This window comes from Motacilla alba, chromosome 3 (assembly GCF_015832195.1).
Source record: "Motacilla alba alba isolate MOTALB_02 chromosome 3, Motacilla_alba_V1.0_pri, whole genome shotgun sequence".
Taxonomy (NCBI): domain Eukaryota; kingdom Metazoa; phylum Chordata; class Aves; order Passeriformes; family Motacillidae; genus Motacilla; species Motacilla alba.
The window spans coordinates 44,651,481-44,677,303 of NC_052018.1; the positions used below are offsets into that span (position 1 = coordinate 44,651,481).

The window sequence follows — 25,823 nt, forward strand, 5'->3', positions numbered from 1 at the left end:
TCAAGATGATTAATCATATATGTGACACTGCAATCAGAGAAAATCTGCATTGTTGCTCTGGTATTTACAATGCAAAAGCTTGAAACACGCAAATGCATTAAAACAAATTCACTAGGGACAGCTATCTGTTTGGTCTGTGAGCCTTAGGTAACCCTTACTAACATCTGATGGGTTTTTTTTTTTTTCCTGGTGTTTGTTTTGGGGTGTTTTTGGTTTTTTTTTCTCTCCTTGGTCTTGTGTTCTGTCTCCCTGCTTCTCTGGCAGGCTCATTGGAAATGTGTGCTTGCCCTGTGCCCAAATCTGTCACCTGGACAGGGGAACCCATGTAGAAATGGCAGCAGTGACAAGGGACACTTGAGCTACATGACAGTGAAACACACAGAACACTTTGGAAATTGATTTTATCTCATAAATGATAATAATCAGGGAATGTGAAGAGAGAGGGAAAGCTTATTGCCTATGCTGGTGTGAGCTACCCGTTACACAAATGGAAGCTACCGGCAAGTCTGTCGTATATTTTCATTTCTTTCCTGGCCGTATTTTAGGCTGGGTATTGGATATGTTGCAATAACTGTCAGGCACGGTCCATTAGTGTCTCTGGATCAGGCCTTTTGTGAATCAGGAGGGAGATTAGCAGGATAGGCTCACGTTTGTGAAGATCCCACACAGCAGTGACTTGTTGAAAAAATGTTCAAAGGGGCAATAAACAAAGTTTATTTCAAATTATTTCAACGTTATGTGTTTGTTAATCTATTTATTCTTTGACAATTTGGAAGTGGTTATAAAAAATTTATGATGTGGTTAAAGGTTTGTGCAGTTTGAAAAATTAGCTTTTGAGGCAGCCACCTGAACACTTCTCACATATCACCATGCCATGAGCTGTCAGAGAAAGGGTAGTGCAGTCCTGTGGAAGGCAGGAATGCTGGCTGGGTATTGGCCAATAGAGAGAGGAAAAGGCCATAAGTCTGGAATGCAGTAGGAATATGAGGCTTTATGCAGAGTTTTCACTTGAGAGCTTTAGGCAGTTCCCTGTGTGAGCAACTGGATCGAGGCTGTACCACCTTATCTTGCATGTGGGCTTGAGTCACTTAACATGGCAAACCTTCTACTCCTCTTCCTACAAAAATCAGAAAAGCAATCCAAGGCCGTAGACACTGCTGGTTTTAGTTCAGTTGCTCTATCTGGATGTACTGGGAGACTGAAAGTGATCACCAGTTTTTCCTAGGTATATTATGACCCTTGTAGAAAGGGCCATAAATGTACAGCATTGCAAACTGCATAAAAAGAAAACCCTGATTTTGCCTGGAAGGATGAGAAGTCCAGCAGGAAATCGGGGTTCTTCTACAAAGTATATGAAACAAAACTAGGGGAAGGGGAAGAAAAGGTTTATAGAATCCAGAAAGCTGAATGCATTTTTTGGTGTAACGTTTAAGTGCAGTAGGATGGAAGTTATTACTTTAGCAGGCACTATAGTAGTACTGTTATTAGTATTTCCTTTTGATCCACTTAAAATATTCCTTACATTATAATAGAGTTTGCAGCTTGCATTTTGAACATAAACTGGGGAGAATTTTATACCATGAAATCCTGAGTGAAAAATTTAATACATAAAGCTGGACCATTCAGAGCCATAACCTGTGGAAGACAAGCATTAAAAAAAAAAAATTAAAAAAGAGAAAAGATCCTTAAATAGCTGTTTTTCAGATTTGCAGGCACATTTGTTTGGATTTTTAGTGTGCTTCAGTTATGCAAGAAAATGAACGTGACAGTCCTCAGTTGCTTTGACAAGGATAATTTCAGAAACACTGCCCTATCATTCCACAGTTGGCACCTTCTCCTTCTTTGTTGTAATGCATTTTTTCTGAGTTGGCTTTTCTCAGCAAAACTGTCTGTTTGTCAGGAGATTTTACATGTGTTCAGAAAGGGATGATGAAGTGGTGTGGGCTGGGTTTGGTTAGAATAGCAGGTTTGACCTGGTGACTATTTATTTTTGAAGTCAGGGAGTATTTCGTCTGTCAGCACAGTGGAGAAGTTTGCAGGATATTCAGAATTAGATATTTTCTCAGGGCTCAATCACACTGGCCAGATTGCTGCTCCTGAAGCTCCTTCCACACCAAACCTTCTCCCAAACATGAGGACTTGAGATGTTTTTCTAATCCAGTCGGTCATTAGTGGTTTTGCATTCAGGTTTTGTATTTGCTTTTGAAGTGGCAACTAAAATTTGAACAAAGGTTGGAGTTTGGATCTAGGTTCATCACTGTCTGCACTGAACATGTCACACTAAGGCAAGAGCAGCTGTGAGCAAGAGCTGTGACAACAACAGGGACCCTTGTCTTGCTGAGGATACCTGCAGGGGATTGAACCTCAGGCTCTGCTTAGAGACTTTGCAGGGACATCTTTGCTCCTTCTTGGGGGCCGTATAACTTCCCGCTGGGAAAGGGACTCCACAACTGAGTCTCTCTACTGTAATGTATAGGAGCCAGGAGCAGCTGAGTGCCAGGGAGAGATTTCAGGGAAGTCTGTGGAGAGACCCCAGGCAACAAAATGGCAACAAGAGCTGTCTCCTGCAGTATGCCCTCTTCTCAGGAGCTGGGGAGAGCTGCATGTGCAGTGCCAAGGTCTGGCTTGTCACGGTGATGTTGTTCTGCTGGTTTCTCTCCACTGGTGCCTTCTTCCAGCATAAACAAGGTCTCGGTTCCTAACGGGTGGGGATGTGCACGTGTGTGTTGGTAGATGTGTTTGTGTGGCATGTCTGGGGAGAGAGGAGAAGGCAGCAAGTCAGCAGAAGCCCTTCCGGTTTTCTTTTGCATACTTAATAAAGAAGTTACAAGAGGGCATATTCCCAATTTCTTTTTAACTTTGTAGATCACCTCCAGTAGACAGATTGTCTCGCAGACCACTTCCCCTCCCCTTGGCGATCAAATAACATTCCTGTGGTGACTACAGCAGTTGCTTACATGGAAAAATAACATTAGGAAAGTATTTAATGTATTTTTAGCTGTCTTTAAATGCATTTTAGCAGCTGGAAGCAAGGGGAGTTAGCAGCACGTGACCTGCAAGCTCTCCATAGACCACCACCAAGTGTGCAGAAAGCCACTGCTGGTAAAGAGACCCCAGGCTGGAAAGTGTTGGTTAGGGTGGTCATCTCTAACCTATATGGTCACCAGAGGTCAGGCTAAAGGGATAACCTCAATTTTTGTGGGATGTAAATTATAAGAACTTGATAAACAATCAGCGTGACTTTAGGTCCTTTTCACTGATCTGAGTCTTGGAAGATTTTATGAAATCTTGTTTTGACATGTTTTCAGAATACCTGTGACTTTTTCAGAAATCTTGAGAAGATTTTAGAGGTTTGGAGTGGCAAAATATTACAACTGTAGAGATTAGTGAATAGAGTGCGGCTGAGAGAGGCAACAAGCAAGTAAATACCGCTTATTCCATCACTCTGTGATTCAGGAAAATCCTGAAATCCTTGTGAAGAGCAAACCTCTCATCAAACATTAGTGGGAGCTTTTCCTGAGGGAAGACTTTCTCTGAGCTGAGGGCTTGCTCATTTCTATAACTGTGTGGTTGCTGAACCAGGGAACATCCTGTCTGGACCGTCTTCCCTGGCCCTGTTCCATTCCCAGCACTGCACCCCCACCCAAGACCCTGATGTTGGGCTCCCCAACCACCCAGCCCACAGCAAGCATGTTCATATTTCTGGGAAAAATATACCAAGCAGGTGGAAGTTTAGTACTATTTTTACTATTGCTGGTACAGTGAATGTAAAGAGCATGATAATTGATTATCTGGGACAACAGAAATGCACAGGAACTAGAATTTCAAGGATTAGGGTCTCCCCGAGGATTTCCTTCGAGTTTCAGTGAAAGGAGAGATAACCTTTGTGGTGGAAACGGAAACAGAGCTTTCAGTTCCCATCTGCAGCCAGCCCCTGGAGACAATAGTATTAAGGGTGATGTGAATTTCCTCTGTTCATCGCCACGGGACAGGAGCCCCGACGCAATTATCTGCACTTCTATAGCAACGCTATTCAGCTCCTTGCAGCTTATTCTCTGTCCTAGCAGAGACGTTCAGCTAATGCCTGTGCCTTTAACGTATCTGGGGGTAACATTCCCGTGTTTCATCTGTTTCAAAGGACATTTATGGAAATTAGGTGGCAGTTTTATCCCGAGTAAGCAGACTAATATTCTGTCACTCTGCCTTACTCGAGTGACTGTTGCTCTTAATGTTAGGTGGTTTTGGTTAAGTGGCATTAGAGTTTTGTGGACTAAGCAGTAGGATTTTGTTGCAAATGCATTGTCCCATTTTAGTGGGAGCTTTGCATTAACAAGTTCCATCTTAATAAATTATTTGGTTCAACCTGCCTTGTGACTTACGCTATCATAAGACCCTGCCCTTAATATTAAAATGTAAGCACAGATTTCCTCTCCCAAGGCTAAAGCTGCATAAAAAGACTTGCACTGAAGCTAAGGAATCCTCTGTCTGCATCAAGATAATTTTTCTCTGAGAATAAGGAGAAACAAATATCCACGCTCTTTGGAGAGGAGGAAATTCTGCTGTAGATTGTTCTTCCTCCGTTGTGTTAAAAAAAGGAATCTTGACTGAATATATAGTCTGTTTCCAAACTATTGGCATCTTTCACAAATATAGGCTGGCTGGCTTATGAACAAATAGCACAGTTTCTGTAGCCAAAGATAGTTGTCATCATGCACTTATTAATGAGTACACACATCTCTGAACATCAAATGCTGTGCTATTTTCAGAGAGATCCTTTCAGATCCTGTTTTCTGGTTTGGTTTTTTTAAATTTTTTTTTCCCTTAGCCTCCTGCCATTTTCTTTCAAAGCTCAGCAGTAGAAAGCAGAGAAAAAAGGGACCTAGGAAAGGAGATGCTCTCATCTGTCCAGCTTCCCCACATCAGGAGCTACTCCATGCGTGTCATTCCTGGCAGATGTTTGCCTAATCTGCTCTTAAAAAACTCCAGTGATGGGGCTTTGACAGTCTCCTTAGGCAATCTGCTCCAGTGCTTTGCTGTACCTGTCATTAAGAAGGGCTTCCTGATATCTAACCTGCAATTAAAGGCCATGATTTCCCACACAGCAGATCATCAGGCTGACCTTACAGCCCAACCACCTCCACCAAGTCAACTGCAGTTTCCTCACTAGACCATCTTTGCCAGCACCGCTCCTTGGGCAGCGTGCTCTACTCTGGCAGTAGCAGTGAGGTGGTGTGTGTGTCTATGTGTGTGTGTGCCCCTGGTCCTGTCAGGTGTCCAGCCTGGTGTCCCCTGGGGCTGGTGATGGGCCGGTTTCCCTCTCGGATCCCATGCAGCTGACGGAAAGGCGGCTGTCTGCCAGTAGAGGGTATTGAATTCGGAGATTCAGTAAGTCCCAGGAGAGGCACTGCCACAGTGAAGTTGCAGCAGTTTTGCACTGATAAAACTAGCAGTGCTAACCATGGTTCCTGGCCTCAGAACACGAGCTGATGCCTTTTCTTGTTCTGGAACAAAATGTGCTTTGAGAGCAGTTGTCCCATATATTACATGTATGCAATCAATCACAATTAGCAGTTAGTATATACCTTTTTTGATGAGTGCCTTCCTATAATGAATTTAGCAGTATTAAAGCATTAAAAAAAAAAAATCAGAGTGATTGCAGATTTGGCTTGTGTTTTTTTGCAGTTGTTTTCTTTTGAACAATAGTATCCCACGGCAGCCAGGCCTGATGGCAAAGCTGTAGATGCCAGCTTGCTGTGAGTGAGATGCTGGGGAGCCGAGTCAGTCACGAGGTGTGCAGCAGTGATTGAGAGTGGGTCAGTGTAGGCACAGATGCATCACAATATTGCCATTGCAAGATAAATTCTGAGCCACTTTTTTAGTATGCTTAGAGCAGTGACGAACATTTTAAGAGTGTTTCCTTCTGCAAATTATTTACAACTGGAAGATGGTAGTAATGAATTAATGGAAAGATACTGGAGAACTAGTCCTGACTGCTCAGAATAGGTTTTTTTTTTTTACAATGGAAACCAGCTAGCTAAATTAGGTGTATTTCTGCTGCCTGAGTAAATTATAGCAGTATGTAGCTAAACAGGTTTTGAGACTAGGAAATTTTAGCAACATCCAAAATTAAATAAAGCAAGGTTTAGATCAGTAGGACCAGGAGCATGTTTCTGTCAGCAGGGGTGAATAACCTCTGTGTAACTGGCAATTTTGGTGAGCAGGCCGAGTTCATTGGGGTTTGTCTCTGTATTTTGACAGAGGCACTCCAAACAGCCTGAAAGCCGTTTCATTTTACAAGGTGTGTGCGTGCACCAAGACAACGCTCCAGAAGGTCACTGGCAGGTTAGAATGTGCCAGCCATCACATGTACAATGTATTGCATGGTGCCAAGATAAAATTTCAGAGGTCTGGGGGTACCAACAGTGTTCAGAACCCCACACAACACCTGTGACCCACCACTATCTCCCTAGATGTCCCTCACTGAGCATCCCATTGGCAACTGTTTTCCCAAGCTGACAGGTCTGTTTCTATTTGTGCAAGGCATCTTTAAGGCATTCATCCCCTGATTGTCTTCTAGATGACCTGGAAGAGCTTTAATGAGTTGCCCATATTCCTTCAAGGAGAAAAGGAAAAAATTTTTTTTCCAAATTTGGAGAATTTTGAGGTGTGTTTTTTTTTTTAGAAAACCCGGTTAGATTTGAACTTTATATTCCACGCAGCATGGAGGTAGATTTATTGTGTAAGAGAGCTTTTAGTTTCAAACTAATGATTGGAAGAATACATTTAAACCTTTGTCAATATAAAAGTGACTTCAGATGCTCAGGAATCCTTTTTCTTGTGGTTTTAAAGGCAAACTTTAAACATTTTTCACCCCACAACTATTGAGGGCACTGAAAGAAAATACCCATAAACTGTTAGGAAACATAGAGAATAAACATTTTTCTTCTACTTCCCTCTTCTTGTAATCATCATCAATTTCAGGTGCTTCCCAAAATACACTTTTGGACAAATTTTGCACTGCTAAAAATGGCATTTTCTGTTGGGCAAACTGTGTTCACGCCCCATGGCTGACAAGCAGAGGCCCGAGTCAAAGCCCGCTGGAGTCAAGGGGCTTTCCTTGAGGCGCAGACCCTGCGTGTTTTCCTAAAAATCGCCAGTGCTGTTAGCCCACGTCTCCCCTTCCCCAGCCCGTGTCCTCGGGGAGAGGCAGAAGCCTGTTTGAAGACAAACAAGTCGCAGAGCCTGCAAGGTGTAAATATCTTCCGTAAATGCCAACGCTGAAAAGCCCGAGTGCCGGGCGCGTGACACGCGGTGACAGGCAGCTCTCACTGCGCGGGGGGCGAGCGACATGCCAGCTCTCGCTGCCACACGCACTGAGGTGTGCCCAGATTGCACCTGGGCATCCCTGGGCACCCCTGCCCCGGGAGCACACACGGGGCAGCGGCAGGGACGGGTGGCGGAGCCGCCTGCTCCTCGCCCCGCTGCCCCTGCCCGCGCCCCTCGCCCCCTCGCCGGTCACCCTGCCTCTGCCCTCCTCCTCTCCCCGGCTTCTTTGGGCAGGGGCTGATTTAAATAGGTTGGCAGGGAGCCAGGAGCTCATCATTTTAATGCAGTGTAAAATGGAATGTGCATAATTATATGCAAGCCATATGTGAGGGAGACAGCTCAGCTGTGAATTTTGGGAGGCTGCGAGAGGGAGAGAGTGAACAGTCAGGAATCAGATGAGATGGAGCGGAACGGAGTGCAAGTGTCACTCAAATGAACAGTGTAATGAGCGTATTGCTGACACTCCTCCTTTCACCTGCTTCTCCCTTTTGCTTTAACTCAAAAAGCAGAAAATGCTCGAGATGAGAAGGGAAAAATACTGTAAGCAAGCAGGATTGCTAATGGGCTCTGGTAATGTCTCCATTTAAACTTCAGCTTTCTTAATTAACAGTGTAGTTACAAATAACCAGTAACTTTTAATGCATCTTTGTCATTAAATATTTTGACCGCATTTGACTGAAGGATCATTGTTCTCACTCAATGATTGCTCCTTTCAAAGCTTCACTTAAACATGGAGGGGGAATCCATTTATTTGTAATAGTATTACATGTAAATTATGAGTATGAAAGCTTTTTTTTTTTTTTGGCCTTACTGTTAAACTGAAAATACAAGTACATCATCTAGGGATCGCTTAAGCATGTCAAAAAATTTAAATGAGTACATATGTAATGTAATCCTGAAAAATGCCATGGAGTAAATTGAAACCCTGAGTTACTCAGTTTCCAGCTCAAATATTTCATTTTGGTTTTGTCTTTTGTTGTTCTAATTATTACTCCACAATGAATTTGCATGTTCAATCTAAGCTATGTAAGAAAACAGCATCCCAAGTTCTCATATCTAAAAGGTGTACTGACTATTTAAAGAAACTTTTTAATAATGTTGTATTTTGGGATTCCCGTCTGTTTTAATGATCTGAGCTGTTATGCTTTTAGCTATTTTTTTTACTTCCATTATTTGTAAGTCCCTAAATAGGCCATTATATTTCCCTTCAGGCTAGAGATGAAGATGGACATGCTGAAAATTTTCCCCAGCAGCACTATGCTAAGGAAACTCCAAGACTTGCCTTCAAGAATAACTGCGAACTACTTGTAAGAATAACATACTTACAACAAGTCTAGATTGTTACTTTAGCACAGTGAAAACCGTTTTTTTAAAGGCTTTTGTTCATTATGACATACATTATGAAATATGATAGGTTTTTTTTTTTTTACTGTTTTAGCGTTCTAATGCTAGTTCTGCTATCCGTGAACAGTTTGAGATCTCAAATTGCTTGAAAAGTATCATATATTTGATGTCAGCACGTGAATGGCCTTGTCTTACTGCCTTGTCTTGCACTGGTAAATCAGGGAGAGCCATGCAGGGAGTGGCTGGTGATGCACGGAAAGCCCCCCACCCCTTCCCCCAAAGCACCCCAAAACTCACTCTCCCACCCACCTTTTAGCTCTGCCTTGTTTTCGGGTGGCGGCGCTGCATTTTGTTCTGCTAACAGGCAGTCCTCCCTTCAGAGCTCGCCTGTTCCTCCCCTGCATAGCTGCATGCAACCCAAAGCATCCTTTCCTTTCCTCTCCACCCCTCTCCTCTCCATTCCTCTCCTCTGCTGTGGGGAAAGAGCAAAAGCCAGGAAAGCACTTACAGGGAGCCTGGAGTGTTTACAAGCCGTAAGAGAGATGATATCAGCTGTGAAAGAATCTCTGTTCCAAGGCAGGGTTAATTTGCTGTTCATTTTAGCATTTGCAGCTAGACGAGATTAAAAGCAAGCAGGAATGCCTATTATATTTCTATTAAATGAATCTGTTGGGACCTAATGTTCTTGATTAGCTTGCGAAAATTAGTGCTCCACCATGAGTTTTTCTGTTTGCCTAAAGTAAACAGAGGATGAATTGTCATACATTTAAAAGAGATTCATGCATGGCTTTGGAAAAGGGAGGTTTAGGTGCATCCCTAGATCTCTCCCTTGCATTCCCCTTTCTTCTCATCTGTACTTAAGTAAAATGTATCCTTTGGCTAAATGGAAGTGTTTATAGAGACTCAGTACTCGGGGTTTTACTTTGAAACAGCATTTCTTTTTTTCTCCTTGTAACCAGAGAGGAGGCGGGTGGCAGAGCAGGAGCCAGCTGCGTTTTATCTGCCTTAGAGCCCGTGCCTGCTCCCCCAGGATGCAAGGCCAAGCGCTGCTCTGGGTGCCCCAGGTGCGACAGGCAGTGAAAGTCGAGCTGATGAGCCGATAACCCCGTGCTGAAGTTGGCCTCTAGGTTCAGTCAGCTGGCCAGAGAAGCCCACAGCAGCTCAGGGCTGGTGCCAGTCCCTGCTCCCCACACTGGCCAGGGCGCAGAGCATCTTGGCCACACCTGCACTACTGGGCCCTCCTACCCCACAAGTGTCCCCTGTGCTGAGCCTACCCTTGATTTGGTAAAGACAATGCTTTTTACAGCCACAGGTGTCACTTGGGAGGTTCAGTTTGTTACCAGTATAATTCTCCCCAGCCAAAGCAAGGTGACCCAGGAGATCTGGTCTTGGTTCCTCTTAAACCCTTTGTGAAGTTCCTGGTGGTTTCAGGGTTAGCAGTGTTACATCCTAAGGAGAGGGGACTAGACAAACACAAAGAGTGGTTCCCTGGTGTACTCATAAATCCTGTGCCAAATAAATGAAGCTCTTTCTCCAAGGCCATGCTTAATTACTGTGCTGCTAAATCAGGCCTGACGAACCATCACAGCACACCAAGATGCTCCCAAACTCAGTAGGGCTTCTTGGTGCTGGAGAAACTTAGTAATAGAGACACCATGATATGTCATGTAATATTTCCATTGAAAATCTGCTTTATATTTAGTGCAAGCCTTCAATGAACCGATTAACTCACTTTGTGCTATTAAAATCAAGCATTCTTTTAATGCCCAGTTGCTTATTCCTCTATTAATACGCATTTAAGTTTTTGCTAAATTATATCACCACTGTGTCTGGCAAAAGCTCAAGTCATCAAAGTTAGTCTTTTATGTGCTTTTTTGGACAAGTTTCAATTCTTGTTTAAGGAAGTAATAAAAGCAATTTGTTATAGTTTTATTTTTCCTATGCTATTGGAAACAAAATTGGCAGGGATGTAATCTGCACTCAATTTGTATGTGGAAAAAAAATAGTAGGCAAATAATGAATATGTACCTCTGCTATCTTTAAAGATGTATTTTAGGAACTTTCAGTGAAAATATGATGTTGAGCCTAGGTGTGGGTGGTGGGGGAGCTAGTGTAATTTGTTGAAGGTTCTATGTGTTTCACAGAGAGGTAGTGTTATTCCCTCAACATTTTACTTTATGGAAACAATGCTATATTAAAATGTGCTCAAATTTCAAAAGCTTATTTCACCAAAACTGGCCATCAAGAAACCTTCTTTCTCTTAAAGGCTACTCAGTATTCCTTGAGAGAAGAGAAAAAACCCAAAACAAACATAAAAGAAAGGATTAGGGACAGCTGATCCTCTAAAAAAATATTTTCCCAATGGTGAAAACATACCCAGAATCTAACAGCACAAGTCAGATGCTGGCTGAGTGAAAAGACGAGATTTTTTAAATCAAAGAGAAACTGAAACTTGTTTATGCTTTTGAGAATGAGGGAAACTTTGGAGTTTTCTGAGTAAATAGAGTAATAGTCTGTCAGGTAAAATTGGAGGCTTCGGCTCAAAAATGCTTTCTTTGCTTTAGGGTTTAGCTGCCATTTTCCAGTGAGGTTTGTTTCGGCAAAGGCAGGCTCCTCAGTTTGGGAAACGCTCATGCTGGGAGAGTGCTGCCAGCCAGGATCCAGGGCTGGGTTGCTGCTGCTGGGTCTGCATGCCAGGGCTCTCCCTCAGGAGCCAGGCTACACTGGCTGAATCTTAACATCCCGGGTCACAGGCACACACAGCAAGCTTTAACTCTTCAATACTTGGAGACATTTTAAAGCATGGTAACATAGAATATTACAAAAGTAGCATGGACTATTACAAATTGTATGCTTTCTTCATTGCTTAGACACCACAAGAGCAGATAATTTGATGAGGTACAACTCAGCTTTTCTGTTCATTTTTTGATATTTTTTGAATGTGAGCAAGTTTGATAAGAAGTAGAAGGAAGAAAGGTATAATTTAGGCAGAGAAAACCCCTGAAGTGTGTTCTGTAGTTCTGCTCATTAAGAAAAGCAGTGACAATTAAATATTTTGGTTAGTATAGGAAGCCATTTTGCAGTTATGGGATGAGAACAGGGAACTCATTTCCCAAGCTAAATCCATACATGTTGTGTCCTGGGATTTTTTGTAGGGCACAAAACCCAAAGTGGTTAAGATGCTCTAATCAATGAGCAGATCAGATTTTCCTCATGGACTTCACAGTATTTTTGAGAATCATGTTGTCTAAAGTTTAGCTATCCATGCTAAATATCAGGAACTACATAAAAGAAATCTATTTTTAAAGAGCCAGGTCAGCATGCTGTCTGGGCCAGCCATCCAGTCTTCTCCCATAGGCACTGCCTCAGATTTTAATTTCTTATTCCATGAGTGGCTGGAAGCTTTTCTTTCAGGCACATCTCTTTGTTTCCAGAAGGAAAAGGCAGAATTTAGTCCCTGCTGTAAGCTGATTGTCAAGAAACAGTACAGTCCAGCTAATAGTGGATGTGGGGAGAAAGATGGGATTAACTGCCGAGAAAGGGGAGGCTGGAGTGAAAAGGCCAGCAAGAAGCCCACAGCCCCAGCTCTAGCCGGATGAAATTCCTGAGCCATTGCCTAGAGAAAGGAAAAATCCATCTGGCACCTACCCAGGTTAGTCAGGGTAGGAAGAGTCATGCTTGGTTGCCTTTTAACAAAAGTGGGAAAGAAAAACCAGAAGTCTGTCCTTCCTCCCCCCATTTACTCAGAGTATTGAGTCAAGGTTTCAGATTGGCATGCTGCTGTATGAGGTAAGGAGGGTTTGATGGGTTAAGGAAATTAAACATCAGGTTGCTTTCCAGATAATTTGCTTATGGAGATGATGTGAGTACCACCCACTGCTGTGGGATTATATGTAAAGCAAACAAATAACCAAATAAAACATAAATATCCCAGAAAAAAAATTAATTTCCAGTCCTATATCTAGTTGAAACCCTGTTTTTCCTGCAGTAAAATCCTTATCTTTTCATCTTTGAAATAAAAAAGTCTGTTCCTAGTAGTTCTGCTCTGAGAGGATAAATTTGTGAATGCAGTATGAGATGAATTATAAGTCCTGGTGCTTGGAAGCTATTATGTAAAAGACTCAAAACATGCTTGCTATTGGATTTAATGCAAACTCACCTACGGCTAGTTATCTTTAATCATTGACAAAAAGAGGCAGAGAAAACTCTGAAAACACATCTACAATGGAAACATGAAATGCAAAATGTTCTTTTATGAGCAAAAGGCCTTTGGGGAAGCTATGGCAAAGCTGTGGTGAGCCAGAGTGCTACAGCTAATGCTTTGCTTGAAGTCGTGTCACTGTGCTCTGCTGCTCCAGCACTAGAGGCAAAGTCAGGACAAGTGGCACGTGTGGGGCACCCAGACAGGGCAGTGGGGATGCAGGCAGATAACTTCAGAATTATGGCAGTGGAATGTGGGAAAGATTTTGTACCTACATCCAATATCAGTGGATATTGGAAAGTACTGAGAGTATTTGTGAGCAGATGAGGCTCATAGGTTTTGCTATAGTAGATGAGATAAGTGTAAATATGCATATTGGTATCCTTTGAAGGCCATGAGAGTTTTGGTTTCAGAAAGTGAGGTTTAAATTCATTTTTTAAGGTGCCTGGTCTGCTTACTGTGCCCCAGTGTCAAGCAATACTGCTCCCTATTAGTGCCTCAGCAGCAGCAGCAAATACCTCTCAGTCCATTTAAAATCACAGTGCCTCCAAAAAAGGACTGAATTAGGGAGAAATAGCTTTGCTCATTCCATCTCTTACCTTTCCACCCTTTTTGTCTCTCCTGCTGTCTCCTTATTCCTAGCAGAGTGGAGAGAAAGGAAGAAGTGCACTTCCCCCCCTGTGCTTTCCCAGGCTCTTCCTTCACCCTCTGGGGTGCAAAGCAGCGGTGGGAGAGGGAGAGCACTTCCTTCATTGTGGCCAAGGATGGGAATGCACAGGGCTTTTGGCCTGAAAGCTGGAGCAGGAGTGCTGCCCAGAAGCTTGGAGGGGTGCAGGGCCACATCTAGCTTGTCAGGTACAATCCTGTGGTCAGGAGGCAATTCTGCCGCCTTGGAGGGGCAGGAGAGGAGAGGAGGAAGAGACCTGTGACACCTTATGGAGTTCCAGATCATAGAGCTGCTGAGCCTGATAAAAGTTTGAAACCTCCTCAGCCATGTTTAAATGCTGCTTCAGCGTCAATTGATGTTTGTCTCGCTGCTGGTGCAGTTTTTTGGTGGTTTTCTGATGGATTTCATCAGTTTCTTGTTCAGTTTGCCATCACAGTCGGAGGGCAACTGGTGGTCCTGCATCAGTTGCCCTGTGGCACACGCAGCGATTCAAGCAGATGACCGTGCAAAACCCCCAACAGCCGTCGGAGAGCCCGCTGTTGGTTTCAGGGTCTTTGGATCAGGCACAGAGAGCTGTCAGAGTGGTGGTTATGGCCCAGGAACAAAAATATGGAGGAAAGCAATTGTAGCAGTGAATTGATACTGATGCTCTTAAAACCTCAGTAATCTTGGCCACATGAAATTCAACCTTTCTTGTGACTGAAATAACAGTGACTCTTAGGTCATATGGTAGATTAATCGCCTGTAGTGTTTAATTTTCAAAAACTAAATTGTCCATGAGCAATGGCAGAATATTTTGAAACTAAACTCCCCAAAACCCTGCTGAAAACCTTGCACTCTGTTTCTCTTCAAGTAAGGGCAACAAACCAGGAAAAATTATTCTAAATGGTTTTTTGTCCTTGATTGCCGCCAGGCTGAGTGGAGGGCTAAGTGGCGCTTGCTTTATATGCGTGTTCCTGTTGAGTGCTGCGTAAATGCACTGAAAAAAGGCAGCACTCAGACCATGGGCCTGTTTGCAGCCCTGGGGAGAGACAGCTCTGACACCCAGCTCCAGCTGACCCTCCCTGCCTGCTGGCACAGGTAGGTGCCACGGGGCACTGGGTGCCTTGGCATCTGTGCCGCGATCGATCGGCATCCCGCTGGGATAAGACAGGACCAAACACAGAGCTGCAGCCTGCCAGCCACCCTGCCACATGCTGTCCCCATGAAATGATAGTCCCTGGGCCTGTCTGCACACATCTATTTACTGGTTTAGAACAAACGCAGCCACCATTTTGCCCGGCACACAGGCCGTGTCCTTCTTGGCCTGGCTTTTTAATATGTTTTTCTATACCACAATGGAAGTGAAGCCATTCCTCACATTATGGCAGCATGGACTGGACCTAGGAGGTTTTCTGGGCTGCAAGAGACTTTCTAGGGGGTCCTGAGAGATTTCCTTGGTCTTTCAGGCCTTCTGCTCCCCTTGCCCTGTCCTGCACCACCATGCCACTTAAAGTATTAAGCTTTTATTTTTAAACTCATATCATGCTTAGGACTCCACAACCTCTGATCCAAAGCCCAGTGAAATCAATAGGATCCCTCCTGTTCACTTAAGGTGGGTTCTGAATGACACCTTATGTTCTGTAAACAAAAAAAAAAGATGAATGACTGCTTTGAGACATCTTCCTCCTGTCTCACCCAAAACCTCAGCAGGCCAGCTAACAGCTAATTTGATCTATTTACTGAAGTCATAATTTTCATATTAAACATGTTGTCACTCAAAAATTGATTTTTTTTAAATATAAGAAAAAAGCCTCACAATCTTTTTATTTACCACAAATTTAAACGTGTAAAAAGCTAAGAAATGACTAGATGAAAATACATTTGTTTATTAGGAGACTACTTCTTAATAATGATTTCAATAAATTTTAAAGTAAAAAAGCCTGGAAAAAAATTGTCAGTCGTTCCTCCACCCGAACCTCTATAAATAGAAAAAAATAAAAAAGGACAAAAAGAAAAACAAAATTAAAAAAAAAGGACGTTCATGTCTCTTGGAAAGAAAACCAGTTGAGAATTGTGGCTTAGCTTTAGGAAACCGGCATTCACAGCCTGTGTCAGGCACAGCATCACCAGCCAGGCAAAGGAGGGGATTGCCCTGCTCTGCCCTGCGTTGGTGCAGCCTCATCTCTAGTCCTGTGTGCAGTTTTGGGCACCTCAATATAAGACATTAAACTATTGGAGAGTGTCCAAAGGAGGCCAACAGAGATGACGAAGGGCCTGGAGAGGAAGCATATGAGGAGTGGCTGGGGTCACTTGGTCTGTTCAGCCTGGAGGAGACTGAGGGGACACCTCATTGCAGTTGTCAACATCCTCATGAGGGGAAGAGGAGCAGCAGGCACTGGTCTCTTCTCTGTGGTGACCACTGACAGGGCCCGAGGGAATGGCCTGAAGTTGTGCCAGGGGAGGTTTAGGTTAGATATTAGGAAAAGTTTCTTCCCCCATAGTGTGGTTGGGCACTGGAACAGGCTCCTCAGGGAAGTGATCACAGCACCAAGCCTGACAAGAGTTCAAGAACTCTCAGGCACAGGGTGTGTTTTATGGAGTGCTCCTGTGCAGGACCTGAGTTGGAATTCATATTCCTTGTGGGGCTCTGCCAACTCATCTCATTCTGTGATTCTGTGAAATGAAATTCAGTCAGTTTTTATAGAACGTTAAAGAATAAAGATATATCTTGTTCTAAAGGAAGTGAAGTGTGATAAATTAAAGTTCACTGGACTTCCTTCCATATAAATTTGAAATAAAATTTCCCAAGTCATCACCCAAAGCAATAAATATTTCTTCTTGGGGTCTGTGCAGGAGATGCAGAAGGCTCAGTAGAGCCTGTGGGATATCCTGGAAGCTACCTGCGGGGAACCATCCCTTGCAACACATTTTTTTTGAATCCAGGGGCTCAGGTCCTTTTTTTCCCTCTGACCCTGGCTCTCAATCATGCAAGGTGTTCATTAGAATGGGTTTTACCGGGTCTGACCAGGTGCCTACATTAACAAGTGTCACTCTTTGTAATGGTGCAGTTGGCTTGCATCTCATCTTGCTCATGTGTTGTCTTCCCCATTGAAAAGTGTTTGAAGGCTTTGATCCCTAGTAGAGCCAACATACAGCAGTAAGAGAGTAGGGTTTGGAAAATCAGAAGACCGCACTCTTTTTATTTCTCAGAGTTAAGATCCAGCCAGTGGGAAGGAGGGTTGAGAAGAGCTTGGCCACTATTTGACTAGACTGCAGGGAGGTTTGGGGCTGCTCTGGGACGTTAAGTGTCTGACTCCACCTCATTTGGAATCCCTGGGGCTGTGCAGAGCTTCCAGGAAAGACGTCCCAAGAAGGAAGATTAGTGCTACACAGTTGTCTGGGGAAGATCTGAATGCTGAGAGCACATATCTCATGGCTCACTGTCTATGGCAGACACTTTTTTTGCATCTCAGCAGTGACGTGTGTTATATTGCTTTTGGGATCGGAAGAAAAACCCAAAATATAAATCCTGCATTTTATTATAGAAGTTAATACCAACAATTACATAAAATCTAATGAATTTCAGTTCTCACTTAATTGCTTCTGAGTAGTTCACTTAACTTATTATAAAGAAGCAAGGACATATTCATTTAACAAGCAGCAGCAGCCTTGGCCTAGCATCTGCCTACATTCTCTTTTCAATTAATCAATTATAGTCCAATGGTGTGTAATTACACATTAAAAAAGTTATTGGATATCACAGCATGGCTGTCCCAGGGGGCTCATGAATACACTAATATAACACACCTGTAATGACCTGTTCTCATATCTGCAAATTGCTCCCATTTCTCTCTCTCTCTCTCTTGTTGCTAAATGAAGATGAAAGCAATTACCATTAACTTTTTGAGTCACATCTAGTCAATGAGAGAGAAAAAGGATCCCTACCAGCATTCATAATAAATCTGTCTGTTGGTACTCAGAATTTTAACTGTACCAGACATCAGGCTGCAAGGCAGTAAATGTGCATCAGGATTGTAAAGGGTTGTGGGGATCCCAGGTTCGTTCTGAGCACATGCTACACCTGTAGACAAGAGAAACAGGCCAGCAGGAAGGTCTTGCCAGATCACTTCCAGGCATAATTTGCCTGTCTTGGTTGGAATCAAGCAGAACTCTGGAACTGATCCCTATGCAGTGGCTCTAAAGTCTTTGCATAGCAACTAAGCCGTGTTGCTGTTGTGTTGGGTTTTTTTCTGAATGCGAGAAAGAACAAAATTTACTATGTAATGGCAGAAAGGCTTTGGTTGTGCGAGAGGATACAGGCACTAGTGCTCTCCTATTAATGCATAACAAATGAAACCAAGGAGAGACTCTTAATCTGCGTAATGGAGTCTGGCAGATTCTAAATTGGTGATTCAGTCAACTAAAGGGTCCAAAAATGCTCTGTGGAAGTGAGTTTTTGATGGGTCCATAAGTCAAAAGGGGGATGATACCTATCAGCATTTTTATAAATGTTGTCTTGCACAGTGTGATTTTGATGTGCTGTTGTTTCTCACCCTGAGAAGAAGTGTCTGTTTCCGTACAAGAAGTTTTCTTGTTCTTGCTTTCATTTGCAGACTGAGGTCTTTCAGGTGGGTGTACATGCAGATAAAAGCACAGCAGTATTTTGAGCACAGCTTTTTGCTTGTAGTAATCTGAAATATTCCTATGCTGTACACCTTTTCCCAGTCCAGCCCTAACAATTTCAATGAAATCTTCATTACGCCCAAGGTTGCTTCCCTGTTTGGAAACCATGCATGTCTCCTTGTGCCTGATGTCTTTCAGGATAACAGGATAATCCTGTTGGATTCAGGTGATCAGATGTTACATTCACAGTAAGGTGATGGATGTTTCAGTCTGAGCTTCAGCTAGGTCAACATTTCACTCTGGTTTTCACCAGTGCCATGTTTCTTCCCAGTCCCACAGCACCCTTTGGTTTAGGACACGGTTCCGTTCACATGCCTGGCTGGGGCATCTCAGTATTTGGCGTCCAGGCTGGAGTCTCTTTCTAGGTCCTGTGGTTATTAGAGAAAGGAAAGCACTTGTAGAGTGAGAATTAGGTGTTGATTTAGGATTGGTTAAGCCAATGTTTAGACATGCCTGTATCTGCTCATTAACTAGATAAATACCTTCCATATGACACCTACATTTTAGGTACTACAGTCATTGGCTGAGCTGCATATTCCTGCATGTGTCCAACGTCAGTCTTGCACATAGAGCTGTTCAGAGGGACTGCTTGGATGCTTGGAAGTTAGGTGTCTGCTAACTTTATGTTTAGATGTCTAGTCTCCAGATTTGAAATAAGGATGCTGTTATTTAATTGCCTTTGCATGCAATTTAAATATGAGATTAAAATGTTAGAAGTGCAAAATGATATCTCTTAAATGATGTTGTGTTATACTCCAAATAGTGAACAACTGCATCCTTGGTATTTGAAGATTTCATTTATTATGAATTATTATCTGATGCAGGAGTAAACAGGTTCCAAGATTTACTTACAGGTATTTAAAACCAACTTGACTGCCCAGACATAGTAACTAAGTAAGCAGAGCTGCGTGTGGATCCCAAAAAGTGATCAAAGTGTGCATGTACAAAATGTTCTCAAATTCTGCTCAATGCACAGCTTTGTTTATGCTTGGACCAAAATTAAATTTTGTGTGGCTTTTTGGTTTGTTTTTTCTTTTTTTTTCTTTTTTTTTTTTAAAGCAGTGCCTGAATAATCAGCTAAAAATGTTTCAAACAGAGAAAGGAACACAGTTATAGTCTAGAGCTTTAATATACAATACAGTATTCAATTGTACAGGCTGGTTAAATATTCAGCCTAAAGTACCTGTCAGTTGCCTCTCCAGCTGTATATTTTCTGTGTGTGTGATGGGGAGAAGGGTAGTATTTCACTCAGTTTTAAAAATTTGGTTTTAGCTCTATTCTCCACAAGAAGCTGTAATTCTTTGCATGTCACTTTCCTAATTGAGCAATAAACTCTATATTGTACTAATACACTTTATTATGAGGAATAAACATACTTCTTCTAGACAGGCAGAGGAATAATTGACCACCTGTGGCCTGTCCCAAATGAACATTACTGCACATGACACTGAAATTAATGCCTCCTTAGTCAACATGTGAAGCAGTCATTTTCTGAGAGTTTTTTAGTGCTTGGGAAGGTAACACATCCCAATACATTTCTGCTTCATAACAACATAGATTCCTGACTGCCAAGGGTAGAAGCACTTGGTGTTCACCTGGCTAATGCCCCCCTCTCTCTCTGTGTCTCTGGCATTCAAACAGCAGCTTCATTTGTTCAAAACTTTAAGCAAAGGACCAGGTTCTGGCCCAAGCCAGGGATGCCTTTTCATCACTCCGGCAATAGAAAGAAGCCTTAAAAGTTGGAGCATATGAAATGTACTTAGGTGGCCCCTTTCAGCTGCCAGAGTCGTGTAAAGGAGTCTCAAGGTAGATGAGAATCTGTCCCAAACATAGGATTATGTAGTGCTGGAAGATAGCACTAGGGACATTGTGCTGGTGTATCATTTTACCAAGCCATCAGGGCCAAAGGTTGCTGGAAATGGAAATATTAAAGAGCTAAGAGATTGACTCCATAGATAGAAATGGTAAATTCTTCTCTTATTAGTTATTTTGTATTAATAAATCTCTGGGATGGTATTTCATGTAAAATCACTGGATCCTTCAGGATCCAGTCTCTTGCTTAAACTGGAAGCATCTAGTACCATGAGCAAAGCAAGCAGGTGAGATTCTCAGGTGTGCTTGCATCTGCAGCCTACAGGGTTTTCCCCAGAGCATGTGCCCAGGGAGGAATGGGGCCCTCAGCAGGGACAGGCACACTCTTACAGACCCAGGGCTTGCACAGGGCCAGGAAAATGTGTTCAGTTTTATCTTATGCATATCCTATTTCTTCCTTTCCGAGAGACTGCAGGGGACTGTGTTGAGCAAGCGCTGCTCTCCCCAGCGGCTGTGCTTGCTGTATCACCACAGGGCTCTGGCAATTGCCACTGCACTGTGTTCCTTCATTGTCACCACATCATGCACATTTAATGAGGGGTTATAGCTCGTGTGCTTGCGCAGTCCAGCAGTCCAGCTTTAGTTCCCTTTTTCCTCCAGCACAAACAAGGGCTGAAACTCCCCAGTAGAAAGGCATGGCCAAGGACCAGATAAGTGCAAGCTGTCCAAAGTTCAAATGAGATTAGCTCAAGACCACTGTGGTCAGTGAAAGGAAAGGCTGCTGTTGTGCTCCTTGCATAAATGGAGATATTCGTCTGTATTCGTTATCAAAATCCTTCTGTTGGGATCTTGCTGAAATCTCAGTTGCTCTAAGTCACCACGCAGCTGCAGTGACCTCTGTGTGATGGCTTTTCTCTCTAATGCCACCATGGTGAGATATGTTCATTTGGTAGCTTTGAACTAATGGTGGGAGCTGAGGTAGGGGCTAGGAAGACCACAGCAGCCTGCTTGGGAGAGCTGCAGTACCTTGCTCATGTGCTTGTCTCCATGGAATTTACTATGATCCCACTACTCTTTGCCTCCAGTTCAGCTGTGTCAGTGTGAGTTTTGGGAGAAGCCTCTTTGTAGAGGAGTTTGGCCCAATTTCTCCCCTGTGTTGTTAGAAAAACCTGCTGGAAACAAATCTGATTAACACAGCAGAGAAAATAATTCAGCTGTAAAATGTTGAGGATTGCCACGAGTGCAGGTTGTGTGCAGAAGGTGAAATGCCTTTTTGAAGGTTTGTGGACCAATAGGAGCTGCAATTCATGGTCTTTGCTGGGTGTTTTTGGTTCCTAGATACCCAGCTAGCAAAATGGTGCATGGCGTGGGGAACACACTTTTTATTTTCAGAGTGCCTTTCTGAGTGGCAGTGACAGCACATCGATATCATGGTGCACTGACACAGCAGAAGGTGCCACATCCCTGATGTGCAAAGTCTGCACCAAAATCCATCCATGAAGGCAGATACTCACAGCAGAGGGATGAGGTGCTGTGGACATGGGGATCTCTCAGTGCCCTCGGGGTTCAAAACCTGCAAAGAAGGCAAATCAAAAATAGCCTGGATCTTGTTGAACCTTCTGGAACTCCATATAGCTCTGTCTTAAAAGAGGGGTTAAGAGAGTGCATGGATTGTGGCTCTTGGAGGAAATCAGTAGTGTTTAGAGTTCACATTTCATGTTTTCTCACTACTGTTTATTTCCTGGGTGAGATTTGCTCCTTTTTATAGGTGTTAAGACAGTGCCCAAATGAGTTCTGGGAGGAGCCTGAGTTAAGGCAGATCACCATGAATTTGAGACAGGTGCTTCATTTGAATATATATACAGTGAAAACCTAGAAATGGAAAGGTTCTGTTAGTTCCTCCAGACAGTGCTTTGATTCTAAAGTGCTTCTGTATCCTGCTGTAGGCTGGCACAGGGGGAAGAGAAAATCGTTCACTTTTCTGTAAATGGAGAAGCAATGATTATCATGATCTGGTCTGAGAGAAACCACTCTGCAGTCTCTGTAATTTGTGCTGCCTTTTAGACCACCTTACTCTTCAGTGAAGGCACTGGGGGCATTTTGACGCTGTGCCTGGTGTCCCTTGCTTGTAAGCATGACAGAGAAGGAGAACAACTGAGAGGAGATGAGAGAGAAAAGGGCACAGCCTTTTGGTGAGGTCAGGGAAGTGATTTCAGGTGTTTGTGACACCACATGAAGCTTGTGTGGTTAGCCTCTTCCTAAGCGTGATGTACCCTGGGGGATGGAGGAAATGGTAACAGGTAGAGATGTGGTGGAAGGAGTGAGAACTACCTGCACATGTGGCATCTAAATAAATCCAAAGACAACACAACTATTTTTAGCAGAAGTGCAAACAGTGATAGATGCCACGGGGCTGCTGTCACTAAAATTTGTCTATAAGCAACATATTCATATTTAAACAAGTCAGCTTTGCACATTGAAATGAGCAAACACTGTCTCTGTGCTTGTTTGTTTGTTGTGCAGAAGCCATCAGCTTTCACTCCTTATCCCTTCACCATGGTGGTGAGGCAGAGCCATGATGATGGATCATCTGTCTAGCTTATCTGCAAGGCCACAAAACATTTATATCTTTTATGGCATGATAGGCTGTTCTCATGCAGCAGCGGAAAATAGAAATTTGGGGCTGCCCTTGCAAAAGTACCATCTCCTGCACAACACTGCCGTTCTGGTAAGCTCGCTTGGCACGGTTTGTACAGCTAAGTACATCCACTGTGAGACCTGACACCGGAATGCTCATGAATAAAATCACACAAAATCAGGAGAGGAGCAAGCATCAGAGAAGCTTTTGAACGCAGGGGGCAAACCAGCAAGGATGGAGTTCCTGCAGTTTCTCTCCTGCTTAGAGGGGGCCTCTGTCACCTCTGGTACAAGGCCTCCAGCTCACACCAACATTATACTTGGCCAATTATCTTATTTAGGTATCTCATATATATTTAGGTCTTGAAAAAGGTCAACCACAGAGCATGTCTGGGCAGGGGCTTTTGAAGCTGTAGAGCTGGAAGCTTTTCTTCTAGCATTGTTAGAAAATAATTGCTTGTGAATGTCCAGGGATTTGAATTTACATGTTGGAGCTCTGAAAAGGAGGGCAGGAAGGTTTAAAACATTATTGAAACAGCTCCTGCTGGTGTTACGCTCGCTGCAGATGCTGAGCAGGGAACAGGTGGAGCTCGTCGGTGGGCACGGCTGCTGCCCTTCCCCCTGCCGGAGTACCCTTGCACTGGGATTCCATCTCCTGGGGGGCTCCTCTTGTGACTGTCTCCAGCACCAACAGCTCCTCTGTCCAAGGTTCCTGCAAGCTGGTACATTTTTTATTGAAAGTGCAGTGAGGCAGGGATTGTCTCTGTTGGCTGAGCTGTTTTCACCTGAGTATACCTGCTATTTTTCCATTTAAAATTATTTTGACCTTTGTTCTTGGTTTCCAGCTGCTTGCAATTCTTTTCTTAAGCTTCTCTTCCTCCACTGAATATGTCCCTTTCTCCATTGCTTTGTTTCTTTCAATTTAACTAACTTCTTTATCAGTTCCGTGATAAATCATGTAATTTTTTTTTAAGCCCCCACTCCTTCCTGTAGTCTTTGTCTTGTAAGTGCTGTTAGCTGTGGAAAGTCCCCTCCCCTAAATGTTGTAAGGCCCAGATGTTGCTAAATGTGAGCTTTGCCATCTAAAAGCCTGTCAGTTACCTGCCACAGCTGACAGCTTGATTTCTCAGTATGACCGAACTAGGTGGGTCTCTGAACACAAGCCCTGAGTTCTTTGCAAGGAAGATTGCCCCAGCGCATGGTATTAGATCAGTCCTTAATGAGGTGCCTGTTCTTTCCTCAGCTCTGTTCCAGATATTCCCTGTGACCCCAGCCAAGTCACTTTATCTCTCTTTGTCTCTGCTTCCATTCATGAAATGAACATAATTGCACTTCTGAAGCTCCCGTGGAATTGCGACGATGAATTCCTCCCGCTTGCTTTGCCTTTACCTCATCCCTTTTGTCTGCACAATTGTCAGAGGGGATAAAACGCCATCGAATCAGGGTTAGCCATAGTTAGCACAAAGCTCCAAGCAGCTGGCCCGGCCACTCGCCATATCCCAATAGCACTGACAGCAGAGAGCCAGATTTGTTACTGCACTCCAGTGTGCTTTGAGGAGCTTCCTATGCTCTCTCTGAATAGTGAAAAGGGACCTTTCTAAGGCAGGGTGCTCAGGAGGGCACAGTGCTTGTTGCAGGACAAAGAGATAAAATGGCTCCCTTTGAGGGCTTGCTCCACAGGATCCTTAGCAGAAAACATGGGGCCTTAGAAGAACCAGAAGGAGAGGGAGGGAGGCAAGGTGAATGCTCCATTTGTAAAACCCATCTCTGGTTTTCCTCCCTGTTGTCCAGCCTCTTTCCCTTACTCTCCCCCCTTTAGTTGTGTGACAATAAAAAAATAAAGGAATGCGAGGTAACGGCATCCTAACAGCACTTTCTCTCATACACCTGCCTCTGAAGGCTAATATCATTTAATTATTGTGATGTTGCAAATGAAGGTGCCCACACACAAATTCAATATGGAATGCCAATTAAACACACACCACACTAAAAGGAAGTGGTGTATTTTGGATTTGTCATCTGCTTTATTGCCATTTACCTCACACGCCTCAGAGAGCATCACCTGAGTCACGAGCAGAGAACCAGCCCTGTGTGCACAAAGCTTGCTCTTAAATCTACACTTCACAAGATAGCAGCAAGTGACATAAAACATCTGTTTGTAAAATACGACTGGGAGTGTAGTTTTGAAGCATTCTCTCCATCTCAGGCAAGGAACACAAGGGAGGTATGAGTTTTGGGAGACAGATGTGTATCTCCAAAAGAAAGCAGTGCATACAATACAGTTCACATACGTAACATATGGCAAAAGGCCTTCAATGAGAATCCAAACTAGGCAGGGAAGAAAACCCAGCCTGCAAAAGTTTACATATGTTGGCCAAGTCAACTAAGAAGATCTGCAAGCTTGGGCTTCAGTAGCTGGGGGCATACCTGCCTACCAAGTCATAAGTGTGTGGGGGGGTGGGGTGTTTCAATTTTTGGTTGCTTCCTGGTATTGCATTTTTCAGTTCCAGTCAGTCAGCCTTGCATTTTGAGGTGAGCAGCACAGTGCCAGGGAGGCATCCTGCCTTGCTGTGCAGTCTGGACACATTTATAATGTTTTCCTACTCTCCCAACCTGTACAGTCCTTCTTTGAATACTGTGCACTGCTCACCATGCAAGCAGCTCATTATCCCAGGCATTTCAAGACTAATTTATAGGACATTTGGCTAATTTGCATAAGCCATCCAGTACACAGAACATGTCTCCACAATAAAGTAATATGCCAAAATCAGGATTTATGTGAAAACATGAATATGGGGGGGAGGGGGTGGGGGACGGGACAGGAAGGGACACACACAACAACATTTTTAAGAAGCTGTTGTTAGCACCAATCTTTAAATGAATACCCCTGACAAAAAGTCACAGAATCCTGCCTCTCCACCTACTGTATGTGAAGCTCCCATGTAATTTTCTGCTTTGAATCTTGCTCATCTTTTTATTAAGTAAGATGGGTTTTGATCCTTAAAACAGCGTTGAAATATGAATACTTGGCACTGTTGGCTTTGTCTAAAAACGAAACAAAATCCCCCAAACTGAATCCAGATTGAGGGCTGCACATTCAGCTATCGCTGCGAGGATCCTCGCACATCCACTGCTCTGATTATTACCTTGACACTGGAAACAGGAGGACTT

General features: G+C 43.4%; 1 protein-coding gene across 3 annotated transcripts in view; it reads left to right on the forward strand.

Moving 5' to 3' along the window:
* LOC119698898 (sine oculis binding protein homolog) overlaps positions 1-25,823 on the forward strand; it is a 112,666-nt gene that overhangs the window by 55,302 nt on the left and 31,541 nt on the right. For 2 of the 3 annotated variants that reach the window (XM_038131626.1, XM_038131625.1), the window contains exon 5: positions 8,538-8,633. The exons of the other annotated variant lie outside the window; for it this stretch is intronic. In XM_038131626.1, the coding sequence (XP_037987554.1) occupies positions 8,538-8,633 (96 nt within the window). The remainder of the gene's footprint in view (positions 1-8,537; positions 8,634-25,823) is intronic. 3 annotated transcript variants of the gene reach the window in all.